Source organism: Calliphora vicina, chromosome 5 (genome assembly GCF_958450345.1).
Source record: "Calliphora vicina chromosome 5, idCalVici1.1, whole genome shotgun sequence".
Taxonomy (NCBI): Eukaryota; Metazoa; Arthropoda; class Insecta; order Diptera; family Calliphoridae; genus Calliphora; species Calliphora vicina.
Window position 1 is genome coordinate 42520665 of NC_088784.1, and position 15938 is coordinate 42536602.

General features: G+C 34.5%; 1 protein-coding gene across 22 annotated transcripts in view; it reads left to right on the forward strand.

Annotated features, from left to right (window-relative positions):
- The window catches only part of shot (dystonin-like protein short stop), a 149228-nt gene that overhangs the window by 106030 nt on the left and 27260 nt on the right, over positions 1-15938 (forward strand). For 11 of the 22 annotated variants that reach the window (XM_065513696.1, XM_065513693.1, XM_065513700.1 and 8 more), the window contains exons 1-3: positions 1921-2176; positions 2915-3045; positions 3763-14602. The exons of 10 other annotated variants lie outside the window; for them this stretch is intronic. In XM_065513696.1, coding sequence (XP_065369768.1) covers positions 2135-2176; positions 2915-3045; positions 3763-14602 — 11013 coding nt within the window. In that variant the 5' untranslated portion in view covers positions 1921-2134. Of the gene's footprint in view, positions 1-1920; positions 2177-2914; positions 3046-3762; positions 14603-15938 lie in introns of those variants that run through there. One more of the 22 variants, XM_065513709.1, reaches the window with a different exon arrangement.

Sequence of the window (15938 nt, forward strand, 5' to 3'; positions counted from 1 at the left end):
GTTGTTATTGTCTGTTTTTTATAATATTTCTTATCGTGATTGTTTTTATTTGTATTTGTTTCATTTAGGGTCTGGAAGTAGCAATAAACACAGGAATGAAGTCACTTTTAATGATTTTTTTCTGTTACTGAAGTGTAGTTTACAATAATGGAAATTATTTGTTGCTTTTAGGTTTTTTTTTTTTTAATAGACCAAGCATTGCGTCATCTGTATAGATTTAAAATATATTCTCCCTTAAACGATTGCAGTTTGCGATTTTAAATGCAAGTGAGATTTATTAGTTGGGATTGGAATTTTAACCCATTTTGGGCAGAATAATTACACCTATCTTTTAATAAATTCTAATTAATCGCTTGTCAATAAATGAATATTTTATCTTTATTATACATATTTGAGTATAATTCTGGGAAGGTATTGCGTAAATCGATTCGAATGAAAACTTTTTTAACTAAAATGTATGTGTATGTTTATGAATATGAATATTGATGACATGTCCTTATCCTTTTTTTGCTTCCAATATTGTTTTTTTCTAAGGTTTTTCAATAAGAAATGTTTATATTTTATTAAAATCTTACATACATATATCGATCTAAATAAAATTGAGGTTTTGCTGATTCTCAAATAAGCAATTGGAATCTAAATGAATACAAAAATTAAAAATTCGCCAGAAATGCAAAATAAAAACTGTTCGATAAAAGAAAATAAAGCATTGTTGTTACACAATGATGTGTCAATTTTTAAAATGCACATTATTTACCTTTCTTATCAAAAGTTATTCGTATAACTACAATTACAGACTTGTTTAATAACTACACTGGTTTGCAAGGTTTTTGTTCATGATGTGAGAAATTCTTGTCGATCGGAAGAAAAGTGGTAATAAATCTGTCTCTTCTAAACTACTGCTCTGATTGCAAAATAATGTACAAACAAATCATACAGGAGGTCATAAGCTTTCAAAAAATTAAATCTATGAACACCCTGTTATAACGCAAGGTGAGATACAGTGTGTCAAAGTTAACCACATTTAGTTAGCAAGCTTTGTTGAGCTCGTAACTTGTACAGATATACATACACGCAGAGCAAAAATATAGTTGGGCATGGTTACTGTAACCATTTCAATATTGTTACAAGTTTTTTAACTATATTATGGTGGCAGTAACCATTTACATGATTGTGGTAACCATAATATGGTTAATTTACAATTCACATGATTGTATCAACCATATATATGGTTACAGTAAACAAATATATGTTTGTGACAACCATTCATATGATGAAGGACTTAATCTGAGAACAACATATTATGATAAAATTATTCATCATAAATCTGTAACCATATATATGGTTGATACAATCATGTGAATCGTAAATTAACCATATTATGGTTACCACAATCATATAAATGGTTACTGTCACTATAATATTGTTAAAAATCTTGTAACACTATTTAAATGGTTACAGTAACCATGCTCAATTATATTTTTTCTCTGCGTGTAGATAGATATTTAATAAATTTTCGTTATAAAGCAAATGGGATAATTTACCCAAATTTCTTTCGTAATAGTTGTCATAAATTATTTCTTAGAACATTATTTCAAAAAATAGTACGGTATCTTAATCATTTTTTTTATGAGCTTTCAATTCCTAAAAACAATTTTGTATGTATGCGGGTCGATGAAAAATAAAATCTCAAAAATATATGTTTCTTTCAATGAACAAAATAATATTTTTATTTTTTTGTAAACTTGTGTTATCAATAAATAATATACTGCACACTGAAAACTTATAAATTTTGTTGTACTTAGTTCTCGAGCACTCACATAAACAAAACATTTTTAAAAAATTACATTTCCTACAAAAAGAATAAAACTAGAAAATTATAATTTTTAATTGTTATTTTTTGTTATTAGTGTATTCGCATTATTAAAAGTCAAAATAAAATATTTAGCTGAAACAAAGAAGAAAATATAACATAAGTTCATTCAGATCGTTTAAATCAAATAAATTCTGAACGCTCAAAACTATTATGTTAAACACTCAAATATTATTAAAGCAACAAACAAAGTTCCTAGAAAAGCACAATACTAGTTAGACATAATAAAAATTATTTCCAAAATATAAATTCTCTGCTCAAATGGCAGAAGAAAATGAATATAATTTTGCATTTGAATTTCAGGTAAATATTTTATAAACATTAATATTTACTACTACTACACCATTTCCAATTGTATTTCAGAAATTTCCATTTGTAGTATTTCCGAAAATTCGAATAGCTATACTAATGGATATTTAAGAAACATACAGGCCTGTCACAGAATTCCATTCCGATCGAAAGTGGAATTAATTCCGTATTTCGCTTCTTCAAAAATAGTTAAACGAAAATTTCTTTCGGAATGAAACCACTTTCGGTTTTCAAAGCCGAATTGATATTTCTTTGTAATTATTTGTTTTTCTAAAATGTGTAATCTATTTCTGTACCAAAACCTTCACTTTTGTTTTAATATAAAAAAATATGTCATATTAAAATCAGAAATACAGAATTATTAAATATTTTTGTAATTAATTAATTACACGGATTCTGAAGAACCTAAAACGAAATCGATAGGAATAAAAACTACGGAATTGAAACCATTCCGAACAAAATGTGTGACAGGCCTGATAAATAGAAATGGAAATTTCGAAAATAGAAATGGAAACTTCAGAAATACAAATTGGAATACACATTTTCAAATACAATTGGAAATTTCTTAAATACAAATAGAAAATTCTGAAATACAAATGAAAACTTCTGAAATATGATTGGAAATGGTAAAGTAGTACATATTACAAATAAACAGTTACTGAAATTTTTATTAGATTGTTTTTATTATGAAATTGTTAAATAATTATTGCTTTATTTCTTTTGTACGTTTAGCAATATGCTGAAAGTTTGCAAAAACCACTCAAAACTTTCCGCGTAGATTTTGGCGCAAACAACGTACCTACTGGCGAAGGTTACGTTGCACGCGATGAAGATCATTTTACCACAACATTCAGCACAACACAGTAAGTAATGTAATTGATACGGTATTACAATCCATATAAAATACATACACGTAATCAAGGCAGAATTAGTCATTAAGTATCGTCAAGTTATGTACATATCAATCAGCTGATTTTTAATCATTTAATTTCCCGGACATTTTTCATTCCTGGAAATGAAAAGATTTGGGAGATCGGACAAAATTCAATATAAAGTGTATTGATGTATTAAAAAGATTTAACAGGTCAGACTAAGTTAAATGATAACTTTTTAAATCAGAATGTATATTTATTTTCTGTTAATATGAATATTCTTAGAAGTTATGCTAGGCACTTAAAATTCCAAATTGTATTGAGTCGAAATGTTCTTGTTTTAATGAAAATAGTTATTTGTGACACACAGAGACATAATCATTCAAGTAGCAACAAATTTTATCATCTCAGCGAATCGGAATATTGTAAATTAAGGAGTATAACTTATAAAGAATGGTGAAAGCGTTACGTGATTTGGTTGAAAATTTAGGATAAAATAGATACTTCCTACCGGTTCTGGCAACTTTACAACAAACTATACCAAACTTTGCAATTTATGAATGTATGTACATAATAATACGATTAAACTAATGAGGCCTTACATATGGATGTGGAAATTGTATTTTTAATTAATACGAACGTATATTACAACATTTTCATTATGTTTGCTAATTTTTACTGCTTTCCATTTGATTTGTTCATTTTTAGGTTTAGCACAACAAAAACCACAAAAAGTGTTTATGATGCTAGCGACTATGTACACACCACAACCGCAACAAATGGAACGAGTGTTCCGACGAAGCAGTCTCAAATACAATTCAACGAAATTCATAGTCTGAAACGTGTTCAGACAAGAAACGAAAATGTTGCCACCGAATTCGGTAGCAATGCAAAACATTTGCTAGATATTACTGGCATAAGGGATCCTCGAACTGGTCGGGTATTAACTATTGGGGATGCCATACAAATGCGTATACTCGATGTACGGACAGGAGAAATGATCGTTGGTGAAGATAAGCGGATTTCGTTGGAAGAGGCTGTTAAACAAGGGCTAATTGATGCAAAATTAGCGCAACAACTTTTACAGCCGGGAGCTGGTAGGGATGCCAGTGGCCGTGAGATTTCCCTATTGGAAGTTATACAGCGGGAGATTAGTGAGGCCGAATCGGGTTATGAGACGGCTGAGAAACGTATTAAGGTAACAATTGAAGAATCCACAGAAGCTGAAAATCCTAAAAATATTGCCGATGCCATTTCTGCTGGAAATGTTGATACCAAGACTGGTCTGTATCGTGTCAAATCGGGCAAAACGATAACACTGGCTGAAGCATATGAGCGTGGGTATCTTATTAGGCATGAATCGGTGACGATCAAATCGAATGCCCTGTGTCTAAGTGATGCAATCGGTCATGGTTTAGTGGATACTGCTGGATGGATAGCCGATCGTAATTCGGGTGACAAATTCAGACTTGACTCAGCCATTGCCAACCAACTCATTGATCCGAATATACGTGAAGTAGTAGATGCTAAGAACGACAACAAGATCACACTAAACGAAGCTCTCAAATCGGGTATTTTAAATCCAAAAACCGGACGCTATTGGAATGAAGTTACTAAAGAAAAACTGACATTTGTCGAGGCTAAAAATCGTCAACTTATTGTTAAACCTTATACGCTTAAGGACATCTGCGACTTGAATTTAATGGACAAACAGTCAAAAATTACTAGTCCCATGAGACGCGAAAAGTTGAGTATACTGCAGGCCATAGAATCGGGAGTAGTAGATGGCAACAATTTAAAGTGTGTGACAAAACGTAAGGGCGAACTGATCACACTTCAAGAGGCTATTGCCGATGGCATTGTTTTACCGGCCGAATCAAAGTATAGGGATTTTATGACAGGCGAGATAGTATCAATACCCGAGGCTGTAGAGCGCGGTTTAATAAGCAGTGTATCCCAAAAATCGATATTTGACATTGACGGATTTAAAGATATGGTCAGCAATGACTTTGTTAGTTTCAATGTTGCTTCATCACGCGGAATTTTACGCCGCAAAAGTACAGGTTTTGCTTTAGAAACTAGTCGTGATTCACAAGTGCCTTTAGAAATAGCTATGAATGAAGGTCTTATACGGCCAGAAGTTTATGAAATGTTTAATAAGGGTATCGGGGTTCATAATGCCAGTGGCAATGAGTTGAATGTGTTTGATTTATGTTATCATAATTTAATTGACCCCAAGACTGGTTATCTGTTAGATCCTAAGACTGGTGAAACTGTGCCTCTTGATTTAGCTATAGAACAAAAGTTTATAACGCCTGAGGGCGCATTACTCTTAAGTAGTCTCTTGAATATTACGCTCACAACTGAAACTGTGACAAGAACAATTAACCGTTATGTGACAATAAGATCAGGTTCTCAGGAGCCTTTGGAAACTCATGTAGTTTTGACTTTTACCGAAGCTGTACGTCAAGGTTTCATAGATGAAGAGAGACAGCTTTTCAAAGATCCCAAAACTGGTAAAATTTATTCAGTTCAACAAGCACTCAATTATGGTATTTTACAACCAGATGCCAATGATGCAGTTCCTGAGCCAACAAATCGCAAAAAAACAAAGTCTACCATAACAATCGTTACTAAGCAAATAGTGCCTGAATCAGAACCCATCAAAATGAATACACAGAAATTTATAGAAAAATCAGTAGAGATTCCCATTGCACAGGAGGTTTTAAAATCTGGAAGAATTAACACAGACTTTATACAGAGCGAAAAGACATGTTATGTAGAAAATAATGTGCAAGAAAGACAAATCATAGAATTACCTCCGGGTGGTTGGCCTCTAAAAGACGCCATTGAACAGCGTATTTTCAATCCAGACACAGGTGTTTTCCATATTAGAAGTACCGAAAGAGTTGTTAGTTTTGAAGAATGTATTACGAAATACATTATCAATAGTTTGTCTGTGTCAGTCATAGATCCTAGGACAAATGAAAAACTATCAATCCGTAATGCTTTGGAAAGAAATGTTTTAGATTCATTCGGCAACTATACTAATAATAGCAATGAGGTGCAAACAATGCGTTCAGCCATTAATGAGAACAAAATTATACTTGAACCTGTACCAGTCACGAAAACTTCTGCTAGAGAACAATGCATTTTGCGTATTAGTAAGATAAATAACTTACCTGAAATTGTCGAAATATCCACACCGCACTCTTCGGAATCATCTCCAAACTTTATTGAAGTTCAAACTTTACAGCGAGAATTAACTTCACCCGAACCATTACAAATTGCACCCGGTGCTATATACGACCCCTCTACGGCTTTAGTGATATTTACACATAATGGGCAAACCGAGAATATTTTTGATGCTGCTGGTCATGGTTTAATAGACCAAAATTTAATAAAAATTTTAGATCCCAATACTAAATCGTTAATTTCAATTACTGAAGCGATTGCTCGTAAAATTTACGATCCTAAAAAATCAACCATCATGACAGAGGAAGGTTATCCCGTTGATCTCCTGACAGCCATACAAAAGGGTCTTGTTATTGTTGCGGGTGCCCCCCTCGTAGCTGCTGAAGGTGCATTACGTACGATTCGCTTCGTAACAGATCCACGTACAGGAGAACAAATTCCCGTTGAAGTAGCGTATGAACGTGGTATTGTCTCAAGAGATCAATTGTGCAAGACAAAGTCTTTCGAGAGCGACACATGCGAAGAAAAAGTTGTGGTGTTGCAAAAAATGCGAAAGATAATTTTGAAACCTACCGATGCTTTTAAAAAGGGAATAATTGATGATAAAACCAGAGATATTTTAGATGACAAAGAGAACTTTTTGGATGAAAATAAACAAGTGATTACGATTTCTGAAGCGCTAGAAAAGGGTTTAATCGATGGAAATAGTGGAAAAATTTTTGATCCACACCGTAATCGTATCTTAAACATAGCAGAAGCTGTAAAGGAAAATATTATTGATTCAGAAGAAACCAATCATATTTTAATACCTTTAGCAAAATCTCTGTCAATTCCCAAGCTAATGGAACAGGGTCTAATTGACATGAAAACCCAAACAATTGTTCATCCAGAAAGTGGTTATGGATTAAACATAAGGGAAGCGATAATATGTGAAGTATTGGATCCTTACTCGAAGCTGAAACGACCAACTGTGTGTTCAATTGAAGAAGCAATTGAGATGAATGTCATAGATCAAGATGAATGTACCTTTAATGTTGATGGAAAGATTTTGAATTTTGCACAAGCTCTATCTGCCGATATATTTGATAGTAAGTACGATCAACAAAAGTCTGTTGTGACCATACCTCCCGTAGGTATGACTTTCCCTGTTGTCGTTGAAAAGGGTCTTCTGAATCCAGATAAAGTTATTCTTGTGCATCCAGAAAATAAAAGAGATATACCTCTAAAGCGGGCTATCGATGATTGTTTTATTATGTCCATTCCTTATCCACCAAAAGTAGATGCAGTTGAAGTCCACGATGCAGTTGAAAGGGGTCTCATAAACGTTGTTGATCAAACATTTAAACATCCCAAAACTCAAGAAAGTTTTCCTATTCGCCAAGCTTTAGAAGATGGTCATTTGGTTGTAAAGCAGATATCGGACTTTGTTATAACACAAAAACCACTTCCAAAAACGGAAGTAATGGAAACTGTAACGGCAGTTCACACTGTAACTACAAAAACCATTGAGCTAATTCAGGGCTATATTTTAATATCAAATAATGAAGTACAGAATGTCAATACTGGCGAAGTTTGTTCCATTGAAGAAGCCAAAGCTATTGGCATTTTAAGAGAGGAAGAAAGTTCGAAGGAAACTCGTTCTGTAACCGAAAATAAAGACAATGCAACCAAATACCCAGAAGACAGTAAACATCAAGTTTTGGAAGAAGAACCAAAAAATATGACATCTGACAGTAAAAAGGAAACTTCCCCCTATACATCCAGAACAGAAATTCAAACTCCTGTTGAATTGAACAGTGTTCAAGCAGATGTTCCAAAGCAGAGTGTAACATCATCAACCCTAAATACGGTTAAAGAAGCAGCAAAAATGGGTGCATTGGGCATAGTTGCAGCTCCCGTTTTAGCTGGAGGTGCTATTGTCAGTGGAATTAAGCAGTTGGTAAAGACTACCACCACAAAAAGCACAGAGGAAACACATAAGGAGGATATTTTATTAGCCAACACAGATGAATATACTGTGGCTTCTAATAAAGCAGCGCTTCCAAAAGATGACCCCAAAACATCAAGCATTGAACCTAAACTCTCAATAAGTAATGTAACAATTACTACTGATCAGCTTCCAACATCTACGAAAATTACTACTTCTACTATTACCACAATCACAACACAAATAGAAAATAGTTTCGGCAATAGAGTAGAGGAAATTTCGAAAACTGAAGAACCTACTGAACCCAAACAAATTAATTTGGTGGACAGTCTTATTAAAGACACAGAGAATTTCATAAACACTACAACCGCCAACTTCATAAATCAGGAGCAAATGGCACAACAACAGCAAACACAACAACCAAATCAACAAAAACTTGTTGACAACATACCACAAAAGGAACTTTCATCTCTGGTCATAATTACTGAAACTTCTGTAAAAAATACTGATCCAATAAATGAAATTACCGATTTAGCGAATGCTCCATCGATTTCCGATAAGGGACTAACTCATGAAAAACATTTGACAGACAGTCCAACAAATACAATCACGTCGGTCACGATAACGACAGAAGAAAACTGTCAATTTGAATCTTTACCAGAGAAGCCATCGGAAACTGTTAAAACCTCAGAGGAAAAACAACTTGAACAGGAAAACATTTATAAACCAGAAATATATCTCAAAAATCAGCATGATGAAAATGAACCAAAAGTAGCTCATGAATCAGTTGATTTAGATTCAAAGAAACCTGAAGAATTAAAACCGTCGGAATTTGATCAAATACCAGTTACAGACTCAAATATGAAAAAACAAATCGACGCTGAAGTTATACCAGAAGATAAAATCAAAACAGTACATAAAACTATTGATGATGACATAAAGGACCAAAAACACACTAAAGTGGAGCTTTCATCGGAAAAAGATCAAGATGAAATTGTTCGACAAGACGCAAGTACTCCAAATCAAACTACACTGGAAGTAACTTCGGAAACGGTTCAAAAAGAAACTATGACAAAAGAAATTATTGCAAAACAAACACCAGAAACTATTCTAGAAAAAAAACCAGACGAAAATATTCAAAAAACAATTACAGTTGATACAACAGAAGGCCAAAAGAATGATGCTGATGAAACAATTCACAAACATTCTAAAATAGAAACAACCTCGAAAACTGTTCCAGAAACTATTTTAAATAAACAAGAGATTAAAAAAAGTGCTGAAGAAGACCTCATGTCACCTCATGAACAATCTCAAAAGAATATGGAAGATACTTTACAGAAGAAACATAGTGATGTGACAGATTTCATAAATCATGAAATGACAAGTACGAATAAACCATACCAGGCTCCATTGGCGCCATTTAATGAAAAGTATGAGATAGAAACATTAGAAACAAGTCAACCTGATTCCGAAGTCGGAGTTTTTAATGATGGCAATGAAATCATCACAGAAGGAAAGGAAAACGAACCACAACAACAACAAAATTCTGAATCTGAATTAATAGATCAATCCAAATTGGACCAAAAAATCGAAAAAGAACAAGAGCAGCAGCCTGAAGGAATAGAAGGCAATAAAACTGACAAATTAGAAACATCCATTAATGATCCGTCTTTGTCGTCCACAATTCTAACAGACCAAAACATTAAAGAACCTCTGACAGGAACTACTCATAATACAAAGGCAATTTCTTCTGAAAAGCCAATACCTGCACAGAGAAGAAAATCATCAATAAATTCGCAAGAGTCTATTGCTCCGACCGAAGTTGTAGGGGAAATTAAACCTGAAACAACATTTGATGAACAAAAACATCAAAATATAGTCGATTTCATCCAAGGAGAAAAAGATGATCCAAAACATGGTAATACTATTTTGCAAAATGTAAAAGATGCAGCGAAATTAGGTGCTATGGCAATTGTTGGTGCTCCCGTATTAGCTGGTAAAGCTATTGTAGATGCTCTCAAAAAAGATGAGAAAACATCAGTGCCCGAATTCGTTGTGACAACCACAGAGAAAACATCAGAGCCCGAATTCGTTGTGACAACCACAGAGAAAACATCAGAGCCCGAATTCATTGTGACAGCCACAGAGAAAACATCGGAACCCGAAAGCATCGTGTCAACCACGAATTTGACTACTACAACAACCATTACAACTATATCGTCAACTATTAACGAGCCCCATAACTCTACAGTTACAAAATCAGAATCTACTGATGCCGCTCCATTAAGAACTGTTGTACCTCCTCAAACATTAGCTTTAGGTGATGCCATTTCTCAAAAACTTATATCGCCCGATGAATGTAAGGTGGTAGTTGATGGTCAGCAACAAGATCAAAGTGTTACGGAGTTATTAAAGGATGAACAACTTAGTCCATTAGATGAAGTTCAGATTTTAGATGATAAATTAGTAGTTTTACAATCTTTAACGTATCTAGTCGACATAGACGATGAACTGAGTCCAGAGCATTTAAGTGAATTGAACATTTATGACCCTGAGAATCAGTACTTTATAGACCCATCGACAGGCATGAAAACATCTTTCCATACATTAGTTTTCGAAATGAACATATTTAATCCAGAAACAATACTTGTTAAAAACTTTAGTACAGGCAAATATGAAACTTTGACGGAAGCTCTCGAACGTCCTTTGCTTGATAGGCATACCGGGCATATGGTCGACCCAAAAACGGGTAAGAAGATACCGTTCTTTGAATGTGTAGCACGCAATTGGATCATCCGTGCCAACCCGGAGAAAGAAAAACCTGCAGCTATTGAAAATGTAATCGACCCAGCCACAGGAAAAGTAATACTGGACAATGGTCGAGTTTGTTCAATTGTTGATGCCATCAACAATGGATTACTTGATATCCAGTCCATATCGGTACGAGATCCAGTAAGTGGTGAAGTAATTCCACTGCGTATGGCAATTGAGTTGGGAGTTGTGGATATGCAGGCCGGTACTGTTATAGATATTCAGACACTTAAAGAAATACCAATGGAGGATGCATTTAAATTAGGCTTTTTGGTACCTGGTGCACGGAAACCTATCTCCCTGGAGGCAGCGGTCCGTAAAGGTCTTTATGACCCCGAAACTGGTAAACTTTATGATTCAGAATCCGATATTCAAGTAGACGTCCAAAAGTCGATAGAGATAGGTCTTGTCGATCCAAAAATTTCTCTTATTGTGGATTCGATTTCCCAAAAAGAAATTAAACTCGATTGTGCTATTGAGGATGAGTTAGTATTGTCAGAATCCGGTAAAATTAAAGATACTAAAGCGAACACACTGGTACCATTCGATGTAGGCGTCGAAAAGAAGTTAGTTAAAACAGATAGTATTAAATGGAGTTTACCTGAAGTGTTACAAAGAGAATATTATTCACCGAAATCTGGTAAAATTTTAAATCCTTCAACCGGCGAAGAAATACTACTGCAACAAGCAATTGAACAGGGTTTCGTAGAGTTAGATTCTTGTTTAGTTAAGGACGATGAAAATAATATAATTGTTCCCGGAAAACAAGCTGCTAAAGAAGGTCTACTTGATACAGTTAGAGGTTGCTTGAGCAGTCCCAATATCAAATTAGATGAAGCCTTTGTTAAGGGATATTTGATTAGTACAAAGAAACCATTATCATTAGTCGATTGCCTTTTAAGAGGACTTTACGATCCTGACTCCTCTAAGTTCAATATTGACGATAAGCGAGTTGATCTTAAGTCTGCGATTTCACTTAAATTAATTAATGCCGACGAATTAGTTCTTTTAGATCCCAAAACGGAATCAATAATATCACTTACGGAAGCAATTGCTAAGGGGTATATTGATCCTATAGGTGGATTTGTTATTAATCCCTTTGCGGGAACAAAATTGTCACTAAATGAAGCTCTCGAAAATCGAATTCTTATTCCTCCAAAACGCAAACGAAGCTTACCCGATGCAGTATACCGTGGCCTGTATGATCCTAAAACTGGGGAATTCAGTAACACTATTACGCGTGAAAAACTCTCAACTGAACGTGCTATTCGTAGAGGAATTTTGGATCCAGATTCGACCATTGTGAATGTAGCAGGCGAAGTATTGCCATTTGAAAAAGCTGCTCAGGTTGGCATTGTTGATAGTCATCGCGGTACTGTTCGAGACAGTGAAGACAAGCCCATCGATTTTAAAGAAGCTTTCGATAGAGGTGTGCTCCTCGAAGCAAAGAAACCTTTGCGTCTAATCGAGGCGGTCATTAAAAACGTTTACGATGAAGTCGATGGTAGTTTTATGGATCCTAAAACCGGCTTGAAACTTTCCTTTGCTGAGGCCGTTGAATCCAATCTGCTCGATGGCGACAGTGTTCAAATTCGTGATTTTAACACCGGTTTATATAAACAACTAAATTTGGCTCATGCCACCGAATCTGGTGTTATTGACGGCAGTAATGCTAAATTGGTTTACAACAGCCAAAAGATTACGATAAAACATGCTTTTGACGTTGGTATTCTTATCGATACCCAAGCTCCCCTAAGCTTACAGAGAGCCTTACACCAAGGCCTCTTCGATGAAAAAACTGGTAAACTTACCGATCCCAAGAGTGGACGCAAAATAACTTTACTCGAGAGCATACGAAGCTTTGTTATAAATCCTCAGTTGCCTTGCTACTTTGACGAATTACAAGAACAAATGTACAGTTTGACCGATACTTGTCGCATGGGCATTATCAATAGAAGAGAAGGCGTTTTCCGCGAACCCGGTAGTAACACATTTGTATCATTGAACGAAGCTATGAGTTTAGGTCTTATTGTAGATATTGAAAATGCCAGTTTTGGCTTGTATGAACTACTTGCAATGGGTTTCTATGACAGGACGACGCGTAAAGTAATCCATCCAGTTACAGGAAGAAAACTTAACTTGAATGAGGCTTGTGTTGAAGATGTAGTCAGTCTATCGTCTAGCTTAGTGAAGAATAATAAGAGTGGAAAATATGTGAGACTAGCTCAAGCCCTTAAAGATAAATTAATAGATGACACAAATGGCTGTTACAATTTAGGAAATTCCGAACAAATAGATCTTCAGGAAGCACGATCAAGAGGTTTTATTGTTTCAAATCGTAGACTGTTATGTTTAGAACTGACAATGCGCATGCAATTATTTAGGCCAGAAACAGGAAAATTCTGTGATCCCACTACGGGTGAATTTTGTGACCTGGCAGAGGCTATTCAAAATGGTTTCATAGATCCTGCTACGACTATTTTTAAGAATCACGTAACAGGTAAAGAATTGCCCCTCAATGTGGCAATTGAAAATGGTGATGTTGACGTAACTAAGGGACGCGTATTTGACCCGAAAACAAAATCTACTTATAATTACGATGTCGCCTTATCGCGTGGTATTTTGGTTACAATTACAAAACCTTTGACAGAACGCACTGAAGTGGTAAAACGTGAAGAAAGCGTAGAATTATTAAGTCAGACACCCGTTAGTGTTGTCGTTAGTAAGCCTCGAGAAATGTCATTAGAAGAAGCGATCAAATATAATATAATTGATCCAAAAACCGCTTTGGTTCGCGATTTCGAAACATTTAAATTTTTGCCATTTGAAGTTGCCCAGCAAAATAGTGCTCTCGATTTGAGCAAGCGGACTTTAGTTGATCCTAAAGCATTGTACTTTGCATTTGATCAAAATCTAATTGTTTACGTAAGAGAGCCCATAACGTTTGATTACGCTGCGGAGTCCAAAATGTTGGATCTGCAAACAGGAATGCTGAAATATCCAGATCAAGAACTTCAGCATCAAAATGTTCATGAAACTGATAATAGTAGTGAATCTGTAGATACTGAATTGAAAATGTATTCTCTGAAAGATGCAACCACCATGGGTATAATAGATCCAGACTCTGCTCTTATTAAGGACTTGGCAAAGTCAAAGTTGGTACGTTTACCTGAAGCATTCCGCAAAGGATTAATAGATGCCAACAAGGCGAATGTTTTGAATACAAAAACATCTAAATTGTGTACTCTAAATGAAGCCTATGAGAACGGATTGATTGTAACGCCAAAGCGTTCCTTTGGTCTACTCGAAGCCATTTCCTTTAACCTTTACAATCCCACCAATGGCTGCTTTGTCGATCCCTTCCAAATGAATCCCGATATCATAAAACGTAAAAAGTTCCCACTCGCCGAAGCAATAACCAGTGGTTTGATTGATCCTTCCTCAACAGTGGTTAGAAATCCATCAACCGGCGAAATCATACCGCTTACAGCTGCTATACAAACCGGTTTGATAGACCCCACTGAAGGACGCTTTAACGACCCAACAGATAGTAAAAACAATATGGATCTTGTTAAAGCCGCAGAGAAAGGTCTTTTATTGCCAGCAGAACAAAGGGTAAGTCTAATGCTGAGCATTTTGTTTACGACATGCCTAAAGGTGCATAATATACTTATTGCCTCAGCTGCAACATAAGCTCACCATGCTCAAACAAAAAAGCTCTTTATTTATCTGTTATCTTCTGTTTTGCTATGTTTTCACTTCTTTTGTATTACTCTATTATAATATCAATATTAAATCTATTTTTATTTTTTTTTTCTCTTAAATTTGCTTGCATATGATATGATTTTTTTATATACATACATCATATATCTTTTTGGCATGTTTTAGAAAAAATATTATTTTTTTATTAGAAACTTTATTTGATTGGCATTTTTAAGAGTCTCAACATTCTTCCAAATTTTGTCCACATTTACTTTTCTACTTTAAATCCTTTTTTTTTTTTGTTTCTTCCCTCTGAGATCATGGAATACATTCAGAATTTCGAGTTTTTCCAAACAACTTGTTTATCATTCTCTTCTTTCACATACTATTAATATGTAGACCTACACACAGCCTCAGAAGTGAGTGTACACTAGTGATTTTTTGATTTTTATAAGATCATAAAAATCATTATCAAATCCGAATCTATTATTCAACTCAATCTCCAACAAACCGAAACTTTTAAATTTGAATCGATGAATAGATTTTAGGATTTTCATTATCTTAAAAAAAATCAAATAATTTTAGGTGTTTACACACTTTGAGGCTCACTGTATGTAGACGACCTCTTTGCAAAATAAAGCATTGTTTCGTGTTTCATCATTCTGTTAGTAGATGAACAAGTAACATTCTTCGTTTTGTTTTTTTGAGTAGTTATGTCTTCATATTGTACTTGAAAGTTAAGGGAATTAGTTTTCTGGATGTGTTCTTTGCTTCCTACAATTACAGAGAGCATGGTGTTTTGTGTCAAACTATGTGATAAAAACAAGCAAAAATATCATTTACTTACTGTTTCTTTTTCAAACAAGATGTTATCAAATCACACAAATCTTAATCTCACAAATTCATCATCGTGCGTACATACAAATCAAAATCAAAACCACAAACATCAGAATCAATTCTTCACATAATTACATTCTACATTATACGATCACAATTCAAATTTCATGTGCCTTGGATGCTGCGCGTATCATACATTTTCCAACATAAGTGTCGTCGGCAAAACCAAAAGAAGAAATATGAACACATCTGAAACAGATTTTTATTACATATGTATTTCTTTTATTACCCATGCTTACATACTTTTATGTACATATATTGTTGTTTTTATGCCTGTCGTAAGAAACTTAAATTCTTATTTACCACATTCAAACTACTATAAGGGAAAGTATGTACCAACTAATGATAGAAA